The sequence below is a fragment of the Gobio gobio genome, assembly GCF_949357685.1.
Source record: "Gobio gobio genome assembly, chromosome: 2".
NCBI lineage: Eukaryota > Metazoa > Chordata > Actinopteri > Cypriniformes > Gobionidae > Gobio > Gobio gobio.
Genome location: NC_137098.1, coordinates 28290249 through 28317170, shown reverse-complemented (window position 1 = coordinate 28317170; position 26922 = coordinate 28290249). Strand labels below are relative to the sequence as shown.

Genomic DNA, 26922 nt, shown 5'->3' with positions numbered 1-26922 from the left:
ATACCCACTAAACTACTGAAAGAGTTGTTACCTGTAGTGGAAGAGCCTCTTCTCAATATTATTAACTCGTCTTTATCTTTAGGTCATGTTCCAAGAATATTCAAGTTGGCAGTCATAAAACCTCTCATTAAGAAGCCACAATTAGATCATAATAACCTTGCAAATTACAGACCAATTTCAAATCTTCCATTTATGTCTAAAATACTTGAAAAAGTTGTGTTCAGGCTGCATCATAGCACAGAAACTGCGCTCGTTAAAATCACAAATGATTTACTTCTAGCTTCTGACCAAGGCTGTATCTCAATACTAGGTCTACTCGATCTTAGTGCTGCGTTCGATACTATAGATCATAAAATACTCTTAGATCGACTTAAAAATTACACTGGTGTTCAGGGACAGGCATTAAAATGGTTTAGATCGTACTTATCAGACCGCTACCATTTTGTCTGTCTAAATGGGGAATGGGGTTTAAAACTAAATGGGGTTTAAAACTAGATTAAAGACGCATCTCTTTAGCCAAGCATTCACATTATAATTACCTTTTATACTACAGTTAAATCGGATCAAAAGCATTAATATTCTGAACAGCAGCTATGCTAATTATTTCCCATCTGCTTTTCTGTTGTTATCTCGGGACACTAGTCCCGAGGTAAATAGTTCGTCAGCTCCAGTTTGTATCCAGCCTCTCATGGAGACTTCAGATGCCCCAACACCTGTGATGAGACGACTCGACGCCTGTGAAGAGACGACTCAACACCAGCGTTGTTATGGCCTAAATTAATACATGATTGATTAACTTTTTCTAAGATTTTGCTTTAACATTCTCTTTCTAACATTTTTCAATGTTCATTTATGAAATGCACTTTCTGTAAAGCTGCTTTGAAACAATGTGTATTGTGAAAAGCGCTATACAAATACATTTGAATTGAATTGAATTGAATTAATGGACTGTGAACCAGCAGTAGTAAACACTATTGGCAATGCTAGGGCTCAGTCAGGAGGAATTAAACAGAATACTAGTTACGTATGTAACATTGTTTCTATGAATTCCAGAGTCGCGAAAAAGCATTCCGAGGCTCGGCACTGAGCTGCTTTGGTTTATACCACGCGTCTCAGTATGTGTCATGACGTGACTTTTTAGGGGTCTTTTTAGGGGCGCAGCAATTATCCACTAGTGCTTAGCACCGCCTCTGTCGGTCTAACCTAAATATCTTTGAAATGGTATAACTAATCAGTTGTTTTAATTTTCATATTTGAAATTAGCATATCAACATACATAAATAGCATATTTAATCTCTGAAGCAGACGACTATAAGAAGAATGGATAAGAAGAATTATTACATACATTATTAATACTTGAGTACCACTCAATATAACAATTGATAATAACTGAGCATCAAATCAGTGCTCGTCCATATTAGATTTTGATTTCTGAAAGGGGAATTCAAATTTCTGAATGATCATGACACCGAAGACTGATATAATGGCTGCTGGAAATTCAGATTAAAAAAAAAAACCCCGAAATATTTTAACATACACACATACATACATACATACATACATACATACATACATACAGTGAGGAAAATAAGTATTTGAACACCCTGCTATTTAGCAAGTTCTCCCACTTAGAAATCATGGAGGGGTCTGAAATTGTCATCGTAGGTGCATGTCCACTGTGAGAGACAAAATCTAACCTGTTTGAGGTTGTTAGCTGCATAAGGACACCTGTCCACCCCATACAATCAGTAAGAATCCAACTACTAACATGGCCAAGACCAAAGAGCTGTCCAAAGACACTAGAGACAAAATTGTACACCTCCACAAGGCTGGAAAGGGCTACGGGGAAATTGCCAAGCAGCTTGGTGAAAAAAGGTCCACTGTTGGAGCAATCATTAGAAAATGGAAGAAGCTAAACATGACTGTCAATCTCCCTCGGACTGGGGCTCCATGCAAGATCTCACCTCGTGGGGTCTCAATGATCCTAATAAAGGTGAGAAATCAGCCCAGAACTACACGAGAGGAGCTGGTCAATGACCTGAAAAGAGCTGGGACCAACGTTTCCAAGGTTACTGTTGGTAATACACTAAGACGTCATGGTTTGAAATCATGCATGGCACTGAAGGTTCCCCTGCTTAAACCAGCACATGTCCAGGCCCCTCTTAAGTTTGCCAGTAACCATTTGGATGATCCAAAGGAGTCATGGGAGAAAGTCATGTGGTCAGATGGGACCAAAATAGAACTTTTTGGTCATAATTCCACTAAACGTGTTTGGAGGAAGAAGAATGAGGAGTACCATCCCTACTGTGAAGCATGGGGGTGGTAGCATCATGCTTTGGGGGTGTTTTTCTGCACATGGGACAGGGCGACTGCACTGTATTAAGGAGAGGATGACCGGGGCCATGTGTTGCGAGATTTTGGGGAACAACCTCATTCCCTCAGTTAGAGTATTGAAGATGGGTCGAGGCTGGGTCTTCCAACATATGACCTGAAGCACACAGCCAGGATAACCAAGGAGTGGCTCTGTAAGAAGCATATCAAGGTTCTGGCGTGGCCTAGCCAGTCTCCAGACCTAAACCCAATAGAGAATCTTCGGAGGGAGCTCAAACTCTGTGTTTCTCAGCGACAGGCCAGAAACCTGAATGATCTAGAGAAGATCTGTGTGGAGGAGTGGGCCAAAATCCCTCCTGCAGTGTGTGCAAACCTGGTGAAAAACTACAGGAAACGTTTGACCTCTGTAATTGCAAACAAAGGCTACTGTACCAAATATTAACATTGATTTTCTCAGGTGTTCAAATACTTATTTGCAGCTGTATCATACAAATAAATAGTTGAAAAATCATACATTGTGATTTCTGGATTTTTTTTTAGATTTTGTCTCTCACAGTGGACATGCACCTACGATGACAATTTCAGACCCCTCCATGATTTCTAAGTGGGAATACTTCAAATACTTATTTTCCTCATTGTACATACATACATATATATATAAAAAAAAACAAGGAAAGCATTAAATTAAATTGTAAAATATTTCACAATATTACTGTCAAATAAATGCAGCTTTGGTGAGCATATGAGATTTAAAAAAAAAAAAAAAAAAACCTTATTTATTCCAAACTTCTGACCGGTAGTACATAGTGATCCAAAATGTATTTGAACATTTAAGCCATGTAAGTTAAAACAATGTCCAAATACTTACAGTATCGGGCCGCTGTATATGTATGCAGTGTAACGGCTGTGTTTCATTACTGTGTTGATGCTTGATTTGTTCCTACCATAATACTTTAATATCATCAGAAACGTGACGCAAGCAGGTTTCACACATCCTGCATGTGACTCTGAACCCATGGAGCACATATATGGATCTAAATGAATCTGATACGGCAGAAAGGCTTTAAATCCTTCAAGAGGTCAGAAAGCGGTCCTTTGAAATGCTCAGTGTGATGTAGATTTGTAGCTCAGTGGAATAGTTATTAAGTAAGGGATATGTCTGGGCCAAGTGTCTGTTCAGTGTTTAAGACATGTCTGAAGAACCGGAGGCCTGTTTTATATTAGATATAAGTCATAAACGGGACGGGACAGTACAGAAGGTATTAATGAGAAACGCAGGGTGTGCTATCCCCATGATTGAGCCTGATATACAGCTCTGGAAAAAATTAAAAGACCACTTAACATTGAGAAATCAATGTTAAGTGGTCTCTTAATTTTTTTTCAGAGCTTTATATTAACAAAAAAAAAACCAGTCTATTCGCCCATGAATAACAACATTAAATCTACATGTTGAGACATGATTATTGAATGGATATTTATATATCATAACTATAACTTTCAGTCAAAAGTCTACTTTCAAATAAGCCTAAGGACTTTAGACAGTAAAGGACTTTAAGACAACAGTAAAACACTGAGTATTTACAGCACACGTGTCTATGGTTGTGTGTGTCTATGGTTCAGATAAATTGGCCCAGTTTTTGACACGATGTGACTGGCCTACATACAGTAAATGAACTCAGCGTGCATAGTTTTTTCCGCCCTGCCTTACTATTTCACAGATACTCTGACTCAGTCGCCTTGCCATAACAATTTGGCCCTAGTCAAAGTCGCTCAGATATTTTTTGCTTTCCATTTCTCCTGCATCCAACATCATGATTACAGGAACTGATAGTTTACTAATCTACTCAAACCTTAATATGCGGCTTTGTTAGATGATCAATGATATTCACTTTACCTGTGACTGCTCATAATGTTTTTGGCTCATCATATATATATATCATATATCATATATTATATATATATGACCTGTACTGTATAAAAGATAAGTTTCCATGATGTTATTAACCATAATTTGTATAAGCTATATAAGGCAGCTGGGTAATTGTACATTTTACAAACCTATAGCATACCTCACCTCCCTCTGAGCAGCTAGTAAACATAGATACATGCCATGTTAATGTCTGATGCTATTAAAGTTAGGATTAAGACATACTTGGCTGTTGTTTCGTGCCTCAAAGTCTCCCAGTCCAGAGGATTTCTCATGAAACAGCTTCCTCTGACTCTCACCAAGTAAGAAACACACCAGCCACTTATACGCTGCCAGGGGCACTGAGGACATAATACCAAATTATATTATGACATTAAAAAGATGGACAGATAACAAAACATTGAATAAGAGATAAAAAAATAAATAAATTATATGACAGAATCACAAGTTGATATATTGTTTTCATCATGACAGTTAAAACAAACAGAATAGTGTAATGGATTGCAGCTGGCAAATACAATTTGGAAAGGGTCCTAAAAAGTTTCACTAAACAAGATAACTGAAGAAATATTAAATAGATATTGGAGCTAGTGTTGGAAGGGGTCTGTCTTCCAGAGGTTTGGGTCACACGCAGATGTAATCATGGATTAGGTATCTGGGTGGGGACTGTAACTAAAGAACAAGGAGTCTCGTGTTTTGGATGGTTGAGGTTTGGACGTAATTCTCAAACACATGACGCAGAGGTAACCCAAACTATAGGATCATAAAGAGATGAACTTAAGTGCATTCATGCTATAGTATGAACTGATGAACTACGTGAAAAGAAATCCAGATTTACTGACCAAGACTGCATTAACCTAATCAGTTCAAACAGAGACATCCATAACATCCTTTAAGATTTATAAACAACAAAACAAGAGCAGAAAACTGCTTTCCCATCTTATAAAGGAACTAATAAATCAGAAAACAACCCACAAACCTCTCTACATAAGTGAATAAGTTTATGAAAAGAAGGTTGTGAAACAAGACCACACTGAGAGTGAAACTCTAAGCAAATATTTTTAACACTCGATCCAGCAAATAGGTTCTGAAGAAATGAGTATGAAAAACATTTAAAGGCTAATTTTTATGTTGGTATTGTTGCATTAAGGGACTGTTGCTTTTTATGGGTTTAAATGGTCTCTACTAGTGTCCATGAGACTTTTTATGGTAAAAACGACACAAAGAGAGATACAATTTCCCAAGATATATAAAAAGTGGAGGCAAAATATATATTATGAAATCAAGATATTCGTTTACAAATCCATATACTTATGGGTTTAGTCAAAATAATCCTTCAAAATAACCCTAGTGGGCAATATTGCTCTTAAAAAAAGCTAATTTAGGACTTTCACCTAAACATCTTCTTTTGTGTACCACAGAAGAAATTAAGTCAGTAACACTTGAAGCCTTTATGTATAATGCATTATAAAGGTATTCATAATGAACATTGTAATGCATTGTCTTTTAATAAATTATTATAACCCAAGTTAAAATGCATTATAATATTTGCAGGTTCTTTGTTATGTCTGAAATTGTTTGTCATCGTGTTTTAATTCATTATACTTCCTAAAGATGTAACAATTATACATTATATACAGTATATAAAAATTAACAGAATACACTTATGAGCCAAAACATGCAGTTGGTCCTCCGTTGTACGGCCAAAATAGCACCAACCCACCGATGGACTATCCAAGACCTCTAGTGTATGGCTCTAAGACATTAGCAACAGATCCTTCAAGTCCTGTAGGTTGCAACATGGAGCCGCCATAGATCAAATTTGTTGAATTGAATTGAGATCTGGGGAATTTAAAGGCCAGGGCAACCCTCAAACCATTCCTGAACATTCCTGACAGCAGTGTGGCAGGGTGCATTATCCTGCTGAATGAGGCCACTTCTGCCGGGGAAAGCCATTGTCATGAAGGGGGGTTGTCCCTGGTCTACAACAATATTTAAGTTGTGTCAATATTTATGCGTACATGAATGGCCAGATCCAGGGTTTCCCAGCAGAAATTATGACACAGTCTTACCATAACCATCAACAAAATTGAGTGACTTGCGCAACAGTAGACATTCTGTTGGTTCGGACCAGATGGGATAGCCTTTGTTGCCCTTGTGCGCCAAACAACTGTCGCCAGTTTGTGGTTCGTCCTTCCTCAAACCACTGTTGGTAAATTCTCACCACTGCTGACCAGGAGGCAAACCACAAGCCTTTCCATTTCATACTCTGACCCAGTCGCCTTGCCATAACAATTTGGTCCTTAAAGTCGCTCAGATCTTTATTCCTGCCCATTTCTCCTGCATCCAACATGTTGATTACAAGAACTGATTATTTGCTTACCATCTAAACTACCTAGACATTAATATGTGGCCTTGTTAGGAGATGATCGATGATATTCGCGTACATGTGACTGCTCATAAAATTTTTAACATCAGTGTACCGGTATGTTATTATACAGGTATGAATGTATTATAACAGTGGTTGCAATTATTTATGAGATATTACAATGCATTAAAAGGTGCATTACAAGGTATAATACTTTTGTAATGCATTGATTATATATAAAGGCTTCAAGTGGACATACAGGATTGGAACGACATTAGAGTGAGTGAATGATGACAGAATGTTTAGTTGAACTATTTCTTGAGTGTGTCATATTTAGTTGGCCTGATGTGGACAAATTCAAGACATGGACAGTTATAGGTACAGAATGAGAGTATTGAAAGTCTTCATGTAAAACAGCCGGGGTGAGTAATAATATTAAAACTGGTCTAGAATATAAAAACTGGGTGCTTGTCACATGATTCGATAGGTGACAAAAGTCAGTTAAAACCCATGCGGTCCACTCCCTGTCCTCGTCCAATTAAAACGATGATCCCCTGAACCCTGCAACCAGGCAACAATGATTTGAGTCACCAGCTAAGGAATGAGGTCAATAAAGAGAGCAGATGTTTAGCAGATGTGTAGCTCAGTTCAAGATGTAAAACTCTCCCAGTGGAGCCGTCTGCGGCGTCAATGAGCACTTTTAACAGTAAACCACACAAAAACACAGCGTGACGCAGATTCTCACATTCTCTCTGTGTGCGGTGGAGGTGTGACGGTTTATGTATTAGATAATGTGCTCTCGAAAAAAAGCATTGTACACACAAACATCTTGTATTACACAAAACCAGCACCATGAAAGTGGGATATGAAAATGACATACAAGGCTCAGTTTGTTTATTTGGCTTCCTCTGCGAGTGAATGAATAATGACTATTAAACTAAACTTCACTAGCTGAATAGCAGAGCTAGAAGTATTGCTCAAAGTATTAATATGTTGGGTTCTGTGTACATTAGTTTCTGCACAAGAGCTATAAAATGTGATAGAATCAACATTCATATGGTTCAAGAGATAAGAGAAAAGATCAATACCAGTTTGGAGAGATCCTAATATAGTATGAAAATATTACAATAGTATCATAATGGCATAATCTTGCATTGATCTTAATCTGTCTTTCAAATTTATTCTTAAATGTCCTTAAAGAAAAAATCTAATTTTACAATTCGTGTGTTTATATTTTATATTGTAGTGTTTACTATAACTGATTTATCTGTGCATTTCATTAATGTTTAAAAATTAATTTACTCTTATAATCTTTAATCAAATATGTTAAAGGGGCTATATGCAACTTTTTCCCCAAAATAAACGTAACAATAGCCTTTTTATTTTACCATTTATGACTCAAACATCTCCTGATGAGCATACTGACACCTTGTCCGCTCACAGTGGGTGCACCTATAAGCCTGTCTCCTATTTTTCCTATTTTCTGTCGGGTCGTTTTTTCCCGCGCTGTCTGCGGATGTGACGTCACCACCGCTGCGAGAGCGAGCAGAAAATAAGAGCAGTTCTATTTTTTGGCCACAGGTGTCAGTCGAGAGTTTAAATTTCAGAAAAACGCATATAGCCCCTTTAACCTTCCCTCCCCCCTCGAAACGACTTCTCTTCCTGTCATGTGCTATGGCGCAAGGCGTTTCTGTCTCGTTTCTGCGCCGCCTCTCAGAAAACTGTCACTGATTTTTTTCGGTAGGACTGGAGTCAAAAAGAGAGAAATATTTGAGAAATAAAAGCTTTTTTATGTAAAAAGTACTCAATATACTCGTACGATCAGCTTGTCGTGATGGCTCGCACTTAGGAATGCAGCGTGTGTGAACGTGCTTACAGTGCGCCCCCCTTATATAGGCAGAAATAAAGCCATAAAAGGCTTAAAATAAGTGAAATCTGTAGCATAAACCAGTGAAAAGTGAGGAAATATGCTCAGTAACAAATGTAGAAAAAGATTTAGAGAGAAAATACATTTATTTAAGAGATAGCTCGAGTTTTTCTCCACAACTAAGTGCAAACTAGCATTCAAATCTGCCTCCATTTAGTTAGCAACGCCCAAATTCCAACGATCCAATTAATTCCCGAAGGACGAAATCAAGCCCCGTCTTACATTTTTTCTAATTTCAGAAGCCGTTTCACTCGGATATACGTCACAATAAGGAGAAAATGACGATCTCAACTTCGGTTTCACACTGACTTTAAAATAGGTCTGGGGAAAATAATGTGCTAATTTCTGCAATTAATATTATCTGTAAATATAGAATGAACGCAATTCCTGAAATAGATATTCCCCACTTTTCCCCACATCTTGCATTAAATGTATGTTCAATTACAATCAAAAGCTGTTATAATATTTTAAATGTTCAGTAATTGTTAAGAAATTATGCTAAATAATTACTCATTTAAAAACAAATCAGTATCAGTATTGCTATCAGTGATAAGGCCTTTAAAAAAATTCCATTAAACAAATATTTAAAATATCAATAATTGTAAATTATGTTGTTTTTAAATTTGGAGATGCAATGCAAATATACATTACACATTTTAAAGTTAAGGGCTATTAATTACGATTAATTACAGAAACCTGTGCGATTATTATTATTATTGTTGTTGTTATTAATTGACCAAACAGTCCTACCTCAAAATTATATAAGATTTCATCCCAAGGCTGAAATTATCTACAAAATAAAGTTTCAAATGGAATCTGTAAGCTACACAGTTTAAACTGAAGAAAACGAAGGAGAGCACCAGAGAAACAGAGGTAACTGAGGTGACGTAAATGCTAGATGAGTAATGTGGTTGGTGTGTGTGGTGGTGCATATATGTGTCCCTGTTATGGAGAATGTAGCGTTAATGTTGCGTACCGGCTGGGTTCATGCAGTCTTCCACTGAGCCAGCTGTGAACTTGCTCTGCAGAATGCTGCTCATGTCCTCTAAAAAGTTCACAGTCTCAAGAGGGGATTCAATCCTTCCTTTACCTTGATTGAGGAAGAGAAACAGAAAAAAAGCTAAACATTTCAAATCTACATCAGACACAAAAAGCATTCTTCATATTCTGCATAACTCTAAATAAAACAGCATGCAAAGAATGACCTGGATGTCATGGTTAACAAACTCGATACAACTGTCATTACTTCTTCTTATGGAGAAATTGTTGACAAACCATGATTGACTATACATGTTTAAGAAAAAGTCTAGTGTGTAGAGACCTTCCTGTTTGTGCTGGAGCCAGCTGAGCAGGTAGTTGCTGGTCTGCTGCAGGAGGACATTGTTGTCTCCCTCATACGTGCAGTTTGGGTCATTGTCGTCGCGCATGTCTCCCAGCCGGTTCACTTCACACGAAAAGATAAACAGATTAACAGATAAACAGAAGTTGAACTAGAAGTTCTTTTGGTATTTCACATGGTGTTTATTACGGTGACCCAGTAGTGCACAACACAACGAATAACAAAACAATGGAAACATGAGCCAAAAAACAACAAGCCACAACACAACGGAAAACAAGTTACAACATATCAAGCCACAACACAACAAAATCACCACAACACAATGAAAACAAGCCACAACACAACAAAATCCCCACAACACAATGAAAACAAGCCACAACACAACAAAATCCCCACAACACAACAGAAACAAGCCACAAGACAACAAGCCACAACACAACATAAACTACCCACAACACAACATAAACTAGCCACAGCACAACGGAAACAAGTCACAACATAACAGAGACAAGCCACAACACAACAGAAACAAGCCACAAGGCAACAAGCCACAACACAACATAAACTAGCCACAACACAACGGAAACAAGTCACAACATAACAGAAACAAGCCACAAGACAACAAGCCACAACACAACAGAAACTAGCCACAACACAACGGAAACAAGTCACAACATAACAGAAACAAGCCACAAGACAACAAGCCACAACACAACAGAAACTAGCCACAACACAACGGAAACAAGTCACAACATAACAGAAACAAGCCACAAGACAACAAGCCACAACACAACAGAAACTAGCCACAACACAACAGAAACTAGCCACAACACAACAGAAACTAGCCACAACACAACAGAAACAAGCCACAAGACAACAAGCCACAACACAACATAAACTACCCACAACACAACATAAACTAGCCACAACACAACGGAAACAAGTCACAACATAACAGAAACAAGCCACAAGACAACAGAAACTAGCCACAACACAACGGAAAACAAGTTACAACATATCAAGCCACAACACAACAAAATCACCACAACACAATGAAAACAAGCCACAACAAAACAAAATCCCCACAACACAACAGAAACAAGCCACAAGACAACAAGCCACAACACAACAGAAACTAGCCACAACACAACGGAAAACAAGTTACAACATATCAAGCCACAACACAACAAAATCACCACAACACAATGAAAACAAGCCACAACACAACAAAATCCCCACAACACAACAGAAACAAGCCACAAGACAACAAGCCACAACACAACATAAACTACCCACAACACAACATAAACTAGCCACAACACAACGGAAACAAGTCACAACATAACAGAGACAAGCCACAAGACAACAAGCCACAACAGAAACTAGCCACAACACAACAGAAACTAGCCACAACACAACAGAAACTAGCCACAACACAACGGAAACAAGCCACAACACAACAGAAACTAGCCACAACACAACAGAAACTAGCCACAACACAACGGAAACAAGCCAAAACATAACAGAAACTAGCCACAACACAACGGAAACAAGCCAAAACATAACAGAAACAAGCCACAAAACAACAAGCCACAACACAACAAAATCACCACAACACAATGAAAACAAGCCACAACACAACAAAATCCCCACAACACAACAGAAACAAGCCACAAGACAACAAGCCACAACACAACATAAACTACCCACAACACAACATAAACTAGCCACAGCACAACGGAAACAAGTCACAACATAACAGAGACAAGCCACAAGACAACAAGCCACAACACAACAGAAACTAGCCACAACACAACGGAAACAAGCCAAAACATAACAGAAACAAGCCACAAGACAACAAGCCACAACACAACAAAATCACCACAACACAATGAAAACAAGCCACAACACAACAAAATCCCCACAACACAACAGAAACAAGCCACAAGACAACAAGCCACAACACAACATAAACTACCCACAACACAACATAAACTAGCCACAACACAACGGAAACAAGTCACAACATAACAGAAACAAGCCACAAGACAACAAGCCACAACACAACAGAAACTAGCCACAACACAACAGAAACTAGCCACAACACAACGGAAACAAGCCACAACATAACAGAAACAGGCCACAACACAGCAGAAACTAGGCACAACACAACAAGCCGCAACACAACAAGCCGTAACACAACAAGCCGCAACACAACAAGCTGCAACACAACAAGCCGCAACACATAATACATAAACTGTCATACCTCCTACATTTGAAGGGGTTGTAAAAAAATGGGTATACAGTAAAAAATATTTCCAAAATATGGATTTTGTTATAAGTTCTTAGCATTAACGGTGCTCTACATACCCTGAGAAAGGAGCAGGAGCATTTCTGTTGTGTTGTGACAAATCTGTTGTGTTGTGACTTGTTTCCATTGTGTTGTCGATTGCTTTCGTTCCGTTGTGGCTTGATTCCCTGGTGCTGTTAACTTATATTTGTTTTCCTAATTTTCATTGTGTTGTGCACTACTGGATCACTGTAGTTTATGCTTCTACTAAACATTTCGTCTATGAAGATTTGAAAGATTCCTTACTGGCAAGGTAGCCGTGTCCTCCACAAGCCTCTCGACATTCCTGAATGCCTCGCTGGGCTGTCCACGATCCCAGAGGTTTACTAGCGCATGACATGGCATGGATCTCTCTGCCCAGTTCAGCCTGAGGAGTGACAAACACAATCAATATGTGATCAAATACTACATAGAAGATTCCAACTTTCTGAATTTAGTGCTCAAGATGCTTTAATGAAATAAAGAGCTGAAGAATGTTTTAGATTCAGCATATTTAAAGCATATGATCTATACCTGTCTGTCGCTTTTGTCCTTCATTAAGAGTCCCATTTGAAATTCGACAAAGTTCATGGTAAAGGATCTGGTGAAGTGCTCCAGTGCGTACACGGCAGCCAGATATGGGATAAGACGCCATTGCTGCAAGAGGATGAAGCACATGAACAGGATGGTTCAAAAGACAAATTGCTAAAAAGCAGCGAGTTTGACCTACGAACTACGAATGAGTAAACGTTACCTTCAGTGATACTGATAAAAAGAACACTGAGAAGTGTAAGAAAATATGCTCCAAAAAGATTACTGGTGGTCATATCCTTACAAAGGCCTATAAAATGTTAGCATTTTAGCATTTTTAAATTTTGCCAATATGTTACACCTTTGGCAATTTAGTGAATTTACAAAGGATGAATTTTGATTTTATATATAAAATATATATATACACATACACACAAACACACACACACACATATACCGCTCAGGCATAACATTGTGAACAAAGGTGAAATGAACAAGCATTAACTTCTTGAGCAATTTGAGCTACAGTAGCTCATCTGTTTGATCGGACCACATGGGCCAGCCTTCACTCCCCACGTGCATCAATGAGTCTTGGCCGCTCATGCCCCTTTCGCCGGTTCCCCACTGTTCCTTCCTTGGAGCACTTTTGATAGATACTGACCACTGCAGACCGGGAACACCCCACAAGAGCGGCAGTTTTAGAGATGCTCTGATCCAGTCGTCTAGCCATCACAATTTGGCCCTTATCAAACTCGCTTTAATCATTACGCTTGCTCATTCTTCTTGCTTCTAACACATCAACTTTGAGGACAAAATATTCACTTGCTGCTTAATATACCCACCCACTAACATGTGCCGTGATGAAGAGATAATCAGTGTTATTCACTTTATAGTGTTATACCTGATCGGGGTGTATATATTATATATATATATATATATATATATATATATATATATATATATATATATGTATATATAATATATACACCCCGATCAGGTATAACACTATATATACTTCTTAATATATTCTATATTAAGAAGTTAATATATATATATATATATATATATATATATAAACACTCACATAAACTTTTAAGTTATATATATATATAATATAATTATTTTTATATTTTAAAGGTACCGTATTTTTATTTACAGTACATGTTGTTACAGTGACACATGAGAAAGTAGTGAGATATACAATAACATACACGTAGAACAGTACTGTAAAACAAAGTGCTACCATTATTTTGTAGATGACGAAAATACTACAACTATGCTTACATCTGATTTTTAATTATTCTATTAAATTAAATTAAATTACATTACTTTACAATTAAATTTTAAATTGTTTTTTAATTAAAAGTTTTCATTTAAAAAAAAAAAAGTATTTTAAATTCATTGAATTTCTTGAATCAATGGTAAGTTAAAGGAAGATCATAAAAAGACAAGGCAGATTATAAAAAGAAAATAATTATAACTTATCCAGAGTCTTTATGACGTAGTGAAGAACTATTTTCTTCTGTCTTGAAATGTTTCCACTGGAGTGTGTCAGTAATCTGTACCTGTAGCTGATATTCCAGCACTGGAATCTCCTCGTCATCTTTGGGCCCAAACTGTCTGCGTGTGGCGGAGAATCGCACAGCCACAGTCATCGCCAGCTTCAGATTGACCAGTGCCATCCGCGTAATGCCCACCCTGCCTCCTGACAGAGCCCCTAAAGACGCCCCAAACCGCTTATTGGGGTCCTGTGAAGGTGTACGGTTAGGAAAAACACAGGATGGAAAGACACATGATGAAGTAATTCAAAACACATAGCAGAGATGACAAGACCAACCCAACAGAAAAATAAGAGACAAAGAATGTGAGGAAAGAGAAGGGCAAACGAAATCTCATTCATTCATCCCCAACCTCTCGCCTCTGTTTGTTTTCAGAAAAACCCCTTTATGTCTTGCTGTCAGTAATATTGGCTGACGGCCTGGCTTTTCCTGTGATTAAAACTCCCTGTTTGTTTGAAATGAAAGCATAGGGATTCCTTCTCGTACATCTTGCATAGCACAGCACAGCACAGCAGCTGGAATAACAGCCACTGTCTGCACCACTGCGCTCTTTACTGCAGAGCTGCAGAGTTTATGACCTGCAAGATGTCTACACGCCACGGATACGCACTAAAATATTTTAAAGCTTAATAAAATTTATAAAATACTGTTGCTTTACACATAACCTATATTTGAAAAAAGGTACATTATACATTATCATTAGCTAATGCATTAGATACTTTTTAACAATAAGGTCTCATTTGTTAACAATAGTTTTTTTTGTTAATGTTAGTTAATGTTCATGTTACTTCACAGTGCATTAACTAACGTTAACAGATACAAATTTTGATTCTAAAAATGTATTAGTAAATGCTGAGATTAAAAAATGCTGTAGAAGTATTGTTAATTGTTTGTTCACATTAACTAAGGTTAACAAAACCTTATTGTAAAGTGTTACCATACTTTTTACAGCAAGTATTAATCTAGGCTAATGAGAAATTAAAATATACTATTGTTCATGATTAGACTGCATTAATGTGGAAAATGTATTAATAAATGTAGAAAATTAACATAAACAATTAATAAATACTGTTCTATTGCTGTTCTATTGTTTGTAAAGAGATAATACAGATCATTTTATAGTGTAACATAATTACAGAGTAACTGTAATAAAACCAGAAAGTTTATGTATTATTAGGCCATCATATAATATTGCTTACTTTAAAAGGTGAAACGTAGTGCCCATCAGGCGTAACATCTCCTGTTTTGTTTAGCAAGTTTTCCCGAGGTATCCTCACATTGTGAAACACTGCAAATCTGACAAAAACAAAATCATTCATTTATTATGCACATCAAAATAAATGTTCTTTTAAATGATTACACTGAAAAGTATGATGAAGAATAACTTTTCCATTTCTATGGGCAGATGATTTTCTTCTACTGCCATCTATTGACCAAATACTGTAATCACAACATCTCATTAGTCCAGCATAAAACTCACCCATTATCCAAACCGTTCTGACCCAGTTTTTTCCCCATATCCCCAACCATCACTCCTGGCATTGCCAGCAAGGTCTTTGGGTCCCTGACCTATAAATTCAATTACATTAAAACTGCTTTAGTCACAGCTGCTCTAACAAGACAAGACAAATTAACTGAAAATGTATTTCCCACATACTTGGACTACAAAAGAGTGAAGGCCGTGACATTGTCCGTCAGGGGTGTAGAGCTGTGCAAACACGACTGAATGAGTGGCTGTCTTTCCCAAGTTCCCCACCCAGAACTTTGCTGCTTCAAAGTCTGGAGAGTTTATCACAAACTCCTGCGTAAAACAACATATATTAGCGGCTGACCATCAGGCATAATAAACAAAAGGAAAAAAATTGTAAAAACCAAGTAAAAGAATAATGAAAGAAAGGTGGCTTGAGCTATAAGAGAGTCATAATAGTAGTTAGATATATTTTATTTCTTTAAAAGGCACCATATTGTCATATTATGATTTGAATGATTCAGATAATGTGAATGAAATATTTAGTATGGTCACTAATACTTCAGCTATCATAAATCAACAATGAACAATAGCATTTATTATCCATTAATACTCTATAAGAATAGCCTTCCTTATTATGCCAATGGTAACTTATTTTGTTTTTATTTATTTTTTTAGTTTAATATGTATTATATGAACATTGACCAAGATTAATAAATCAACAGTTGATGTCCCATTATGATTTGTAAGGCCATATTTGTATAATCACATTTAAAAAAAAGTTGAGAGCAATGTGCTTTTCAGTGATATGCTAAATTAATGCAATGTGTTCAGACTTCTGTTATATCTATATGGTTACAGGTAGAGGACTGTTCACATCATTGCATCTGGTACTAGAGTACCTGAGTGCTGGGGTCATATCTGGCTGTTGTCCTCAGGGCTCTTGTGTTGCTGCCATGGCTCAGCTCTGTCAATGAAAAGCATCCAAATGTCTAAACAGACAGAGACAATGTTAATCTGCTGTCAGTGGCTCATGTGGTTTTCCATGAGTAATGTCAAAGGCAACTCGCTGGTTTGTATACACACATGTCTGGTTTACTATCTTTGAGTGGACTCTCTCCATAGACATACTGGTTTTTATACTGTATAAACTGTATATTCTATTCCCTTACACTAACCCATCCATCGCAGAAAAATCTCTGCATTTTTACATTTTCAAAAAAAAACCCCTCTGTATTCTGTATGATTTATAAGCTTGTTTCGTCATGGGGACCTCAATTTACGTCCCCACGGTGACACGAGACCCCATGAGTCAGTGTGCATTCAGGTTGAAGTCGCCACCGGGATAGAAAAGCATGAACACGCACGCACACACGCATACAGAAATACGCAGCACCTTTGAACTTCCTGTTTATTGCCTACTGAACTTGTGTCTCAAAATGTTCTAGTTGTACACTAGGTGAAAATGACGTGCAAGATAGTCATAGCCATCATAAAATCATACTATAACACTTTGAGTACCAAAATATGATAATCTATAAAAGCAAATCATTCTATAATAATCTATAAAAGCAAATATTAAAACTGCATTTTCCCTTGAGTAGTGAGTTTTGTAAAGTAGTGGCCAACTTAAAAAATGCTAAGCCATATTTGCTATGAATGCAATCAAGATATAGTGCACATTTAGTCAGTACACTGAATTTCAGAAGCTTTCAGTCTTGTTTTCCAATAAATATTTTATGGCTGATATGGTTTTATACGTGCTGCATTTCATAAAAAACAGATCATTTACCATCATTTGCTCAATGTCCTTCACAAACTTCAGGTGCCTCTGAGATCCTGTGTTTGCCACTGTGGCTCCAAACATCTAATAAGGTTGAAAACAAAGACTTTAGGTTTAAAAGTTTCTTTTTTTAAAGAAATAATCATCACAAATAATACTTATCAATAATGCATGGTAAAGAAATAGCAATTATCAATCACTTCTGGGTGAGCTTTATATGGGGTCATTCATATTTCGTAATGATTTTCCTTACTATTCTGGAGAGGGCAGTGTGTTAAAGTCACCATGAAATCAAAAAAATATTTTATTTTTATTTTTCTAAAATATTGCCGTATTTATTATAAATGACTTATCTGTGCACATCATTATTTAAAAAAAAAATGTATGTGCCCTCTTAATCTTTAACTAAAGAGACGTCCTCCCAATCTTGCCCACGATATCTCTTCTCTGATGATGACGCATTTACTTGCACAAGGGCAGAACAACCTGTCACTCACATGAGATCACAGCAATAGCAAACCACAATGATCCAATCAGTTCTCGAAGGACAAAATCAAGTCCAGCCCTACATTTTTTCTCATTCCAGAAGGCATTTCAATTGGATATACTGTACATAACAATAGGGAAGAAAAGACTAATGACAACTTCCGCTTCATGCTGACTTTAAGCGCCCATATTTTGAGGGTCTCTGTAGTAGGACATTTAGTGAAATGGGCTCACCCCTTTGTTAAGGAAGTACTTGGCTCCCAAAGACCAGTCATACATCCCCAGGCAGTCATTGAGGATTGTCATCTTCCAGGGGTTCTGCATAACATCATCGCGTGTTACAAAGTCATACTTAAATAACTGTTTACAGCGACGGAAGGCGAGCTCTCGCTTCTTCTCCACTGGGATGTCCTCACCAGGCTGCCGGGCAAAGAGCGGGTCACTCTCCAGTGTCCTGAACACGTGCTGCTGCTCAGAGAGAGAGAAACAGAAACACAGCTGAAAGGAAATCTATATCAATCAATGACTGTGGACTAGTGATATAGAAATCAAGCTTTTCCAAACAAAGAATCAACTGAACCAACTGTTTAACCAAATGAAGCGTTCGAAACACCACATATTGGCAGCATCTGCTGGTCAAAATAGTATAGTAACGCAACAACATAAACTCAAAGAAAACTTAGCCCAAACATGTATAATTACACCTTTTACAAACCAATTGTTTTCATGAAAGTATAATCAATCAAATGTAATCTACAAATAAAATTGTTATTTTATTCATGTGTCATGCTTATATTGTGTGTCATTAGGCAGGCCTTTGAAGCAATTAAATATTCCACTTTTTTATTATACATGCGTAAGTGTTTAAATTCATTACATGTACTAAAAATGAACCCACATTATAAAAATGAAACAATATCAGTTTAAACTATTAGACATTTGTTTATGGGTTCATTAGATCAACGACATCTAGCAGCGAACTATACACATTTTGAAATGCTTTGAAACCATGGTTCGAAACAGTATGACGTAGCGAATAATTATTTGCTGAAATGCCATGACTTGGTGAGTTTGAAACAAGCTCCAAACCGCTGTTTTAAACAAAATATTTGTAAATGTTTCAAAGTTAAATTAAAGCGCACATCACTACTGTGGACATTCACAGACTTGTCAAAATGAGGGACCATTCCTTTGTAATTCAGCACAATCCAAAAAAAAATTCTGATTTAGACTAAATGGACTAAGCACACTAAATCCAAGGGGCTGTTAGGACAGATATATGTCATGAAGTTTTACTTTTTGTTTATAAATGTGACAACTTCCCACTTATATTGTGTATAATTGCTGTTTAAAAGAGAGGAAATCTTTGGAACATTATGAACTTCAGGACTTTATGAATTATTTGGTAAAAATGTTATAGGCATATCAGCAATCTTAATCACTAAATGTGTACTTTTCTTGGACAAAACAAATATAATAAAAGAATGAGAAACATATAACCATCTTACCTTGAATGCAATGATTTCATCACCCTCCAGAAACTGCATCATATCCTTCCAGCTGAAGGACGCTTTCTTCCTGTAGATATCAAGTGGACCACTGGGAAGGTCTGGGATACCCTCGTCCATTTTCTCTTCCAAAACGTATTTAGCGTCTGTGATGGCTGGCACACTCATGTCCTTAAACTAAGGCACTTTAAAATCTTCAGGATCAAAAAGACAAATGTGATCAAATCAACCGTGCACACAACAATTTTCTTAAGGAAAGAAAATGTTTGCCTTTACTAAGGCTGTATGTTTAGTAATTGTCTGAATCAGCTATTCCCTCATGTACATTAAAGTCATTCAGGGTTTTCCAGTTAACTCGCACAATCAATGTCAGCATATTCTTCTTATGCTACACTTTCTGGATACCTGGAACTGTAAATTATTTCAATGCACATTATTTGCCATAGACTTTAGCTCAGCCTTTACTATACTTTATTTCACAAACTCTATTTATCATGAGCATTATTTAAATCTGTGAAGTTAATAATAATACCAGTGGTCTAGTTATCAGGCCAACTCATTACAAAGGTCAGTTACAACACTCTTACTGTCACAAAACACAGATCGAATGGGATATTGATATTGTGTGCGATGGGTTAAAAGAGCGACGTGGAAAATATGAGTTGAGAGAGTTTATTCCTTGTTAGTTATATGGAAAGTTGCACAAACATATAGATAGATATGGATATCTATGGGCTCAATATCAAAACAAACATAAGCACCACCGACCATGAACTGTTCTAGCACGCTATTTAACGTCAATGTCATTTAACCACTCATAAACAGTAAAGAAAATGTTTTAAAAGTCCATAACGATTTACCTTCATATCATTAGTTTGAATAGTGCTGAAATAACATTTTTGTCTTACCTTGTACAGTAACCTCAAGAGCTTGTATTCAGCACTGCCCCTTTGGAGGAGGAAGTGATCATGTGACCACATCCAAGCAATCAGAGAAGCGCTGCCGCTTAAAGGCGCACTGCTCTAAACCTGCTCAAAACTAGCCTTTCCCATTGAAAAACAAGTGAATGTGAAAGTCAGGGAAAGATTTTTCTTACAGGTGAATACCTGGGGGACTGTGATACTTTGGGGATTTTCAGTGGTAAACAACAGGATATGTTGCCAGACAGTGATAGTAGGCTATAAGGCAAGACAATTTTATATTTATAGCACATTTAACACACAATAGCAATTCAAAGTCTACTTTACATCAAAGGGATTTAAAAAAAAAGAAAAAAGAAAGAATCACAAACAGATAAATAAGAGTTTTAAAATAAATAAAAAAATAATAAAAAGTAAGAAATGAAATTGATTTTAAATGTATATTGCACAGTTTGAAGAAAAGAGAAGAATATATAATAAGAGTCGAATTGCTTGTCTGGTAACAACAACAACAACAACAACAACAACAACAATAATAAATAGACAAATAAACAAACAAATAAATAAATAAAGCTTTTATAATATTACAACTATATGAATACTACAAATATTCTGAAATAAAGTATTTTATTCCGAGTCATTCTGGCACACACACACCAAAGTTCTTGTTTTGATTTGTTAACATGATTTTGTACGCTAGGGGACGCTGTTATGCAGCTCTAAAGAAAGACACGAGAGGTATGGCCTATGTAGCCTCTGCGTGCACTGCAAAGGGAACTCTGGGAAGAAAATGTAAGATTCATATCAAGGGAATACAATATGGCAAACAATCATTTCAAAGGATCTCTTTAGTCTGAATTGTTTATAGGGTGAGTGGGACACTTTTTGCCATTGAGATGACTTGGAAAAAGTGTCCCAATCAACCTGAATTTACCCTAAGTAAACCATAAAATGGGCTATCAAATTATTTTGCAGCAATAGGCTATATATATATATATAAATATATACTTTTATATATATATATAATTGTTAACAACTCAAAACAAGAACTTTTGTGTGTGCCAGAATGACTCTGAATGACTAAAATACTTTATTTCAGAATATTTGCAGTAGCCTATTAATATAGTTGTAATATTATAAAAGCTGTATTTATTTATTTACTTTAGGCCTATTTATTTATGTATTTGTTTGTCTCTTTATTATTATTTATTATTGTTGTTGTTGTTTTTGTTATATATATATATATATTTTATTTTTATTTTTTTTTTTAATAAGCTAGTGCTTGTTTTCGGCTTCATATGTCTGTCTGGTTTGTTGTTATTGAGTTGCTGCAGAGCTGCAGTGCTGCATGGAAACACTTCCATGGTCATACAGCATGCATGCATAGTGTAAGAATATAATATAATAATAACTCCACTACACAGGAAAAGGTAGATCAAAATAGACAGCGGTTCTCAAAATAAATAAATAAATAAATGCAGTCTGACTAAAGTTGTGAGCCTCATATATTCAGTGGCACCAAGAAAACTATACAAGAATCCTACAATTAGCCTACATATACATTAAATACCAATGTTTATATTCTTAATGAAACTATACATTGTTTTAAATATACATATTCCTAAGTCATGTTTCAAAACAGATTCTGGTAGGGGCTTCACACAAATGATGACCTCACTCTTTCTCACGACCTCTCATCCCTTCTCTTCCTCTGGGCTCACTCAATCCCTCTCTTCCTCTCTGTTTTGTTCCATGGAGAGTAATGACCCACTAATTTTGTGACCCACTTTGCACCCTTGTCAGGCCTAAAACACTGAACTCACAAACACTAAACAAAAAACAGATAGACATTAAACATGCATGGGTAAGCAATAACTCTGTGAAAGCTTTGTGCATATTATATGGGCAAATGTGCCCCTACAACATTTCCTAATAATACAAGACATGCAGCCGATACAAGTAGTGGTCTGTATTTATACATTTATACAATACGTCAATAAGACATTTAAAACAAATGATCCCTGCCAACAGTTTATGAGTGTACCTTCTTCAACAACATTTATTTCAAATGGCCTTTATGCGTATAGCATTTTAATGACCAAATCAAAGTATCATGGCAAAACAAATTGTGTAAATTTTTCAACTTTTGAAAGCAAACAATAATTTCAAAGGATCTCTTTAGTCTGAATTATGTATTATTATAGGGTGAATTTAGGGTGAGTGGGACACTTTTTTCCATTGAGATGATCCCAACCATAAAATGCAGGGATATCAAATTATTTTATTTTGCAGCAAAATTGTTGTTATTGAGTTGCTGAGTGCTGCATGAAAACCCTTCCATGGTCATACAGCATGCATAGTGTATAATAAGAATATAATATAATAGTCACTCCACTACGCAGGAGAAGATAGATCAAAATAGCGATTCTCAAAATAAAATAAATAAATAAATAAATAAATAAATAAATGCAGTCTGGCAAAAGTTAGATCATATCAGACATCCTATGGTTTGATGTCACACCCATAAAGCAAAGTAAAGGTGAACTAATGCTATAATGTTAATGCAATATTTATGTCTTTCGTTTCCTCTCTAAGTGCACGTCATTTTAATGGATCTGGAACAGGGAAATGCTTTGTGATCCATTAGAAGCTTCCGCTATATTGTAAATCTTCGCAGTCTTGCTATCTGTATGCAAAACAATCCAAAAACTTCTTCAATTTTAAGGTTGAAGCTTGTACAATTTGTATTACAAAATCTCCGAATGACTCAAAAAAAAAACTTTATCATTTCCCCCTTCCGATGAGAGCAGCGCTTTGTGTTCATTTCCCGAGCTCGTACTGGGTGTGTCCGCTCTGTCAATCAAGACTTACTCAATCCGTAAGCTCCGCCCCTAATGTTCTCAGCTCCCTCCAGCACACGGGACTGTCAACTCACCGCGCAACTTTACTCAATCACTGGATTTTACATCACTTTTGGAGTACAAAAACTTACTTTTCCGGTGTGAAACGTTATCGGACCTGCCCTGGAGGACATGGAGGTTTAGGAGGGGGGATTGTCGTTGTAACGAGTAAGATTTGGGTCATATTTAGTGTTTGATGGCTGCTGGGGATGGAGCCCAGCTGCCGGCGACCGTAGCGGCCAGCAGGAGCGTGGAGAAGGCGCTGGAAGAGGCTGCGTCCAGCGGAGCGCTCATCCTCTCCAACCGTAAACTAAAAGAGTTCCCCCGCACCTCCAAGAACTATGACCTGTCCGACATTACACACGCAGGTAAGACTTTAATACAGCGGCCAGGGGGATCAGTGGAGGGGGAGGGAATGTATCGGTACATTTAATGTCCTTTGTTTGAGTGTCTTCTTCACCTGCGCCCCTTCTGCAGGGGTGCACGAGCACCACCATCATCACGCCCGACCCAGAAAAAGCGGATCTTTCACTTTTACGGTCTTTGTAGGAAGCCGATCATCTGATAAGTTCATTTCAGTCCCTGCTTTCGTTTCCTAAGAACTACACCACTGCCCATACACCAGCTTATTGTGTGTTTTTTAAGTCAGGTTGTTGAGTTTGAGACTGGTGCGTTTGCTTTAGAAATTGAAGACATCTGCGCCTGTGCTTCTCTTCCTGTTGTTGAGGTGGAAACTAAACTCAGGCTGAGCCATCTTACCACAGACCCGCTGTAAAACTTCACATTTGATCGCAGTGCAGTAGAAACCCAGCAGAATAGTGATACAAAATGTTATTGTTGTAGTCAGCTCATTTGAGTGCACTCTCATGGTAGATATCCATCTTGCCAGCAGCGCTAATATGACCATCTGCTCCTCTCTCATACAAAGTGGGTATAAAGCAGTTTGTATTTGAGCCATACAAACCCCCACACGCACATGCTCCGAAGTCTTCTAGAGTTGTCGCAGTGCATTTTCTATTTTACTACTAAGCACAGATCATATCTGCTGCGTGTGGCATTTCATGCCTTTTACTGTCATTTCAGTTCTTGAACCACTTTTCGTAACTTTGTGGCCCACAGCTGGTGTTACTGACAAGTTAGAAACAGATTCTGCAGTAAAATTCACTCAAATGATTTTTAGTTTTGATAAACAGTACTAAACCACGAGAATTTCCATGCACATGAATATTCTGTTATGTAGCTGATTATGTAATCATCATTTAAAAACATTTATAAAGATTGTCATAACCCAGTTAATGGCAGCTATAGGTGATTTGTTCCAGCATTTTTTTTGTTATGCTGGTTGAAAGTCTCTTCACATCCTGATAGCAATCACTAAGATAAGTTGTCTAAATGTATTTATATATATCTCTCTCTGTATATATATAAATATCTATCTCATCTGTGGAAGGTATTGGACCATAACATGTTTGTCCAATCATTTCATTTGGTCCGAATGCAATAATACGACGTCCTACCTGCCTGTCAACATATTTCCATAAACTGCTACTGAAACAGCAGCCACCTTTTACAGTTCCTCCTGGACCAAAACAACGAGCTTATGCTGCATTCACGGCACGCCATAACTACCGTAATTTGGAGCGGTTTATGACTCAAACTTCTGTTTCAATGGCAACACAATCAATGCCGAAATTAATCTGCAACAGTCAGGTGGTACAAGTCAGCGCTCTTTAAGTTGTTTACGTTCATTATTATTGTAATGGTCTGTGCTTTGAGACATTTAACGGCATTTTTCGTGAAGCGTCTTTGTTTGCTCCCTGCTGTACATGTTCATGTGTTTTGAAGGAGGCGTGGCTTTGGAGACGCTCTGAAGGGAGGGTGGGAGCTCATGCTTTTTAAAGCTAGCTTGCTATTGCTAACCTCTACGAAAATTGCCTACCCTACCTTTAAGACCGTATTCCAGTTCATTGTAATGTTCAGATTTTTGTGTAATGTAGAGTATTTACTGTAACTGAACATCCCTTTTTATGTGCACATGTCCAAACCAAGGACATTCTGTTTAGAAAAATACTGTTGTAAAAAGCTGAGCTACTGAAAAGGAGTGATGAGAAGGCCTGCGTTTAGTAATTCATTGTGCTGTGGTATGCCATTGTTAAAGACATGAATGAGAATTGTTTAGAGTTCATTAAATTAAATGCAGCATAATAAACAGCAAGAACAAGCCTCTCCAGTAGCAAATGAATGCTCATGTCTTAGTTCGTTTTGAATATGCTGATACACAGGAATAATAAAATACTTCTCCAGAATAAAGGCTTAACCAAAAAATCTACTTTGATTGAGCAACTGAGAGGAGCACATTCAGATTATTAGTCAATTAATATAGTTTTTACTTGTTCCCACCTTATAATCTTGACTATTTGGTAACATAATAAATAAAAAAGTATTAATTATTAGGACTCTTTTTCAGAATATTGACTTATATTGATACCACTGATGTTATCTGACTATAGTTCCGTATGTCAAAACCCTATTTTGGGTTTAGATGGTCTAATCTCTCATTTTTCTGTGGAGGGTTTTCACATCAATTTTCCGCATGGATAAGTATGTTGCCTTGGAAACCGTACTGTCTGACTCTCAGAAATCCAAGCCACAGTTTGGGATCAGTCCGAGGATGTTTAAGAAAACTAGGCATGAAATTGCCAAAGTGTATATAAATGCTAGAAATCCAAGCTTAGTCCCAGTGTTAAAAAAATCATGCCATAATTATCATGTTCCATAGACACACCTACTGTCAAGGTGGAGAATGATTACTAGGTGTTGTTCACATATTACTGGTTGCAGTTGCAATGTGTATTTTAAGTGCGCTTCAAGGTAGGAGGAAGATGATAGTGTCTCTTTTGCTATAAGAGACCTATTGAAGCAAGGATTGATTGGCCTTGGTTTGTTCTTACTCGCCCCAGTCTACACACACTTTCTCTCCTGAAGAGCGCTCTCCAAAGACCAACTTCCCCTCAGGAAGGTCAGGGGTTCAGTCTTGCTGGAGGTTCAGAAACAAATCCCAGTCTCATCAATCCACCAACACCCCTTAAACTCATTCTACACTCATTCAATTCAAGTTTATTTGTATAGCGAATAGTGATGATCTGATTACAATATTAGGATAATATTTGAAAGTTTTGTGTGTCAAACCAAAGTTGCATCATCTGAAATCTTCACAATTGTCGGCGTCGGCTGAAAACATTGCAAAGTCTTTATGCAAAATGGAGCTGGCAGAATCTAAAATTACTCCGGGACTCATAACCAGAGTAATAATACAGCCACTGTTGACTTCACTTCACAACAAAGACACAAGCTAGACTGTGCCTCCTCAGCTCTTTAGGGTGAGAACGTCCAGTTTATTTTCACCGTCCCAAAAAACTCAAATGAATTCAGTTATTGAAAAGAAATGCTGAAAGATGGTAGAGAATGCTTAAGATAAGAATTAATGAAAACAAAAGGACCACCGTAGACGCAGCTCTGGGTGGAAAATGCACTCTGGACATGGGC

General features: G+C 37.1%; 2 protein-coding genes across 4 annotated transcripts in view; one reads left to right on the top strand and one right to left on the bottom strand.

Moving 5' to 3' along the window:
• Positions 1-20538, bottom strand: part of acox3 (acyl-CoA oxidase 3, pristanoyl) — a 32458-nt gene extending 11920 nt beyond the window's left edge. Inside the window, exons 1-14 of one of the 2 annotated variants that reach the window (XM_079841245.1) lie at positions 20465-20538; positions 19557-19750; positions 18283-18516; positions 17572-17646; positions 16682-16771; positions 15969-16112; positions 15792-15880; positions 15511-15607; positions 14318-14500; positions 12756-12878; positions 12489-12609; positions 9875-9997; positions 9530-9643; positions 4484-4599 (exon numbers count right to left, since the gene is read on the bottom strand). In XM_079841245.1, the coding sequence (XP_079697371.1) occupies positions 4484-4599; positions 9530-9643; positions 9875-9997; positions 12489-12609; positions 12756-12878; positions 14318-14500; positions 15511-15607; positions 15792-15880; positions 15969-16112; positions 16682-16771; positions 17572-17646; positions 18283-18516; positions 19557-19724 (1677 nt within the window). In that variant the 5' untranslated portion in view covers positions 19725-19750; positions 20465-20538. The other variant, XM_079841246.1, reaches the window with a different exon arrangement.
• A 2825-nt stretch (positions 20539-23363) lies between these two features.
• lrch4 (leucine-rich repeats and calponin homology (CH) domain containing 4) overlaps positions 23364-26922 on the top strand; it is a 56746-nt gene continuing 53187 nt past the window's right edge. For both annotated transcript variants that reach the window (XM_079810362.1, XM_079810361.1), the window contains exon 1: positions 23364-23744. In XM_079810362.1, the coding sequence (XP_079666488.1) occupies positions 23573-23744 (172 nt within the window). In that variant the 5' untranslated portion in view covers positions 23364-23572. The remainder of the gene's footprint in view (positions 23745-26922) is intronic.